This window comes from Sinocyclocheilus rhinocerous, unplaced genomic scaffold (assembly GCF_001515625.1).
Source record: "Sinocyclocheilus rhinocerous isolate Xijiao unplaced genomic scaffold, SAMN03320098_v1.1 C36586245, whole genome shotgun sequence".
Taxonomy (NCBI): domain Eukaryota; kingdom Metazoa; phylum Chordata; class Actinopteri; order Cypriniformes; family Cyprinidae; genus Sinocyclocheilus; species Sinocyclocheilus rhinocerous.
In genome coordinates, this window is record NW_015783507.1 from 1 (window position 1) to 1337 (window position 1337).

The 1337-nt window shown below is 43.1% G+C and overlaps 1 protein-coding gene across 1 annotated transcript; it reads right to left on the reverse strand.

Annotated features, from left to right (window-relative positions):
* Positions 1–67: 67 nt before the first annotated feature.
* On the reverse strand, positions 68–1110 carry LOC107736247 (catalase-like; the record flags this gene model as incomplete). Its single annotated transcript, XM_016547709.1, has 4 exons — positions 68–255; positions 339–443; positions 526–656; positions 920–1110. Coding segments are annotated over 4 exons (615 nt in total), but the record flags the coding sequence as incomplete, so codon positions are not given.
* Between the last annotated feature and the right edge of the window lie 227 nt (positions 1111–1337).

Sequence of the window (1337 nt, forward strand, 5' to 3'; positions counted from 1 at the left end):
CATTCACTCTCAAGGTCTATTTTTGGCCATATCGCCCTAATTAAACGTCAAATCTGTTCTGATTTACTGTGATTTTGTCACTTTGAGCTGCAGATTTTGTACACACACAAACAAACAAACAGTAAGTACCTTATAGTGGAACTTGCAGTACACCGACTGTCCCGGAGCGTTGACCAGTTTGAAGGTGTGCGATCCGTATCCGTTCATGTGACGGTAGCCATCAGGTATTCCCCGATCGCTGAACAGAAAAGACACCTGTACATACACATAAATCGCCATGAGCGAGACATTCTACAGGAACGTGAAAATGCAAAAGTGGGTGTCTTCTGCTGCCGTACCTGGTGCAACGATTCAGGACGCAAACTCCAGAAGTCCCAAACCATATCCGGATCCTTCAGGTGAGTCTGCGGATTCCGCTTCTGAGAGTGGATGAAGGACGGAAACTACAACACACAGTTAACACACATATACTGTTAATACTGGGACGAAGCTCTTGATGGACAGTGTGTGGGCTGTGTTTCTCACCAGAAGCGCATCCCTGATAAAGAAGATGGGGGTGTTGTTTCCTGTAAGATCCCAGTTGCCCTCATCGGTGTAGAACTTCACTGCAAAACCTCGAGGATCTCGGACGGTGTCTGCTGACCCAGATTCACCGGCTGTAAACAAGCGCATACATGTTTATCATGGTGCAAAGGTGGTGCTTTATACTTTCTGGAGGTAAGTGAGCAGGAGTATGTTCCTGTCACATTGTTTCTGCATGTGCTCTTTACCCTCTTACAAAACCATCTGGCTTCGTTTCAGAGAACTGAGTGCTGTGACTTCTGTTACGAAAGCATTTCTAATCTCAACAAAACAATCGATCCATACAGAGTCCAGACTCCACTAGAAACGTTATTATTATATCCATACAGAAACGTACCCACAGTGGAAAAGCGAATGGCGATGGGTGTCGTCTTTCCCACATGCTCGAATACTTTGGCTTTGCAATAGCGTGTGATGTCATGGGTCACTTCGAAGTAGCCAAACGCTCCTGCGAAGAGACAGAGAAAAGATTTAGCTTGAAGTTCATACTTTCCTTCTGGTACAAGCTTTAAAGTGTCCCAGTATTGTCTATCCAGTCAGAGCAGAGCTCTCATGTGCATCAAGACACATCAAGTCTGTCCAATCAAATCACAGCACAGTCATGGTTTTAAGCCTTTCAGCAAGATTTTTCTTAAGAAATTAATACTTTTATTAAGCAAGGACGTATTCAACTAATCAAGTGACAGGAAACATTTATAATTACAAATTCATTCTATTTCAAATAAATGCTGTTCTTTTGAATTTTCTATTCTTCA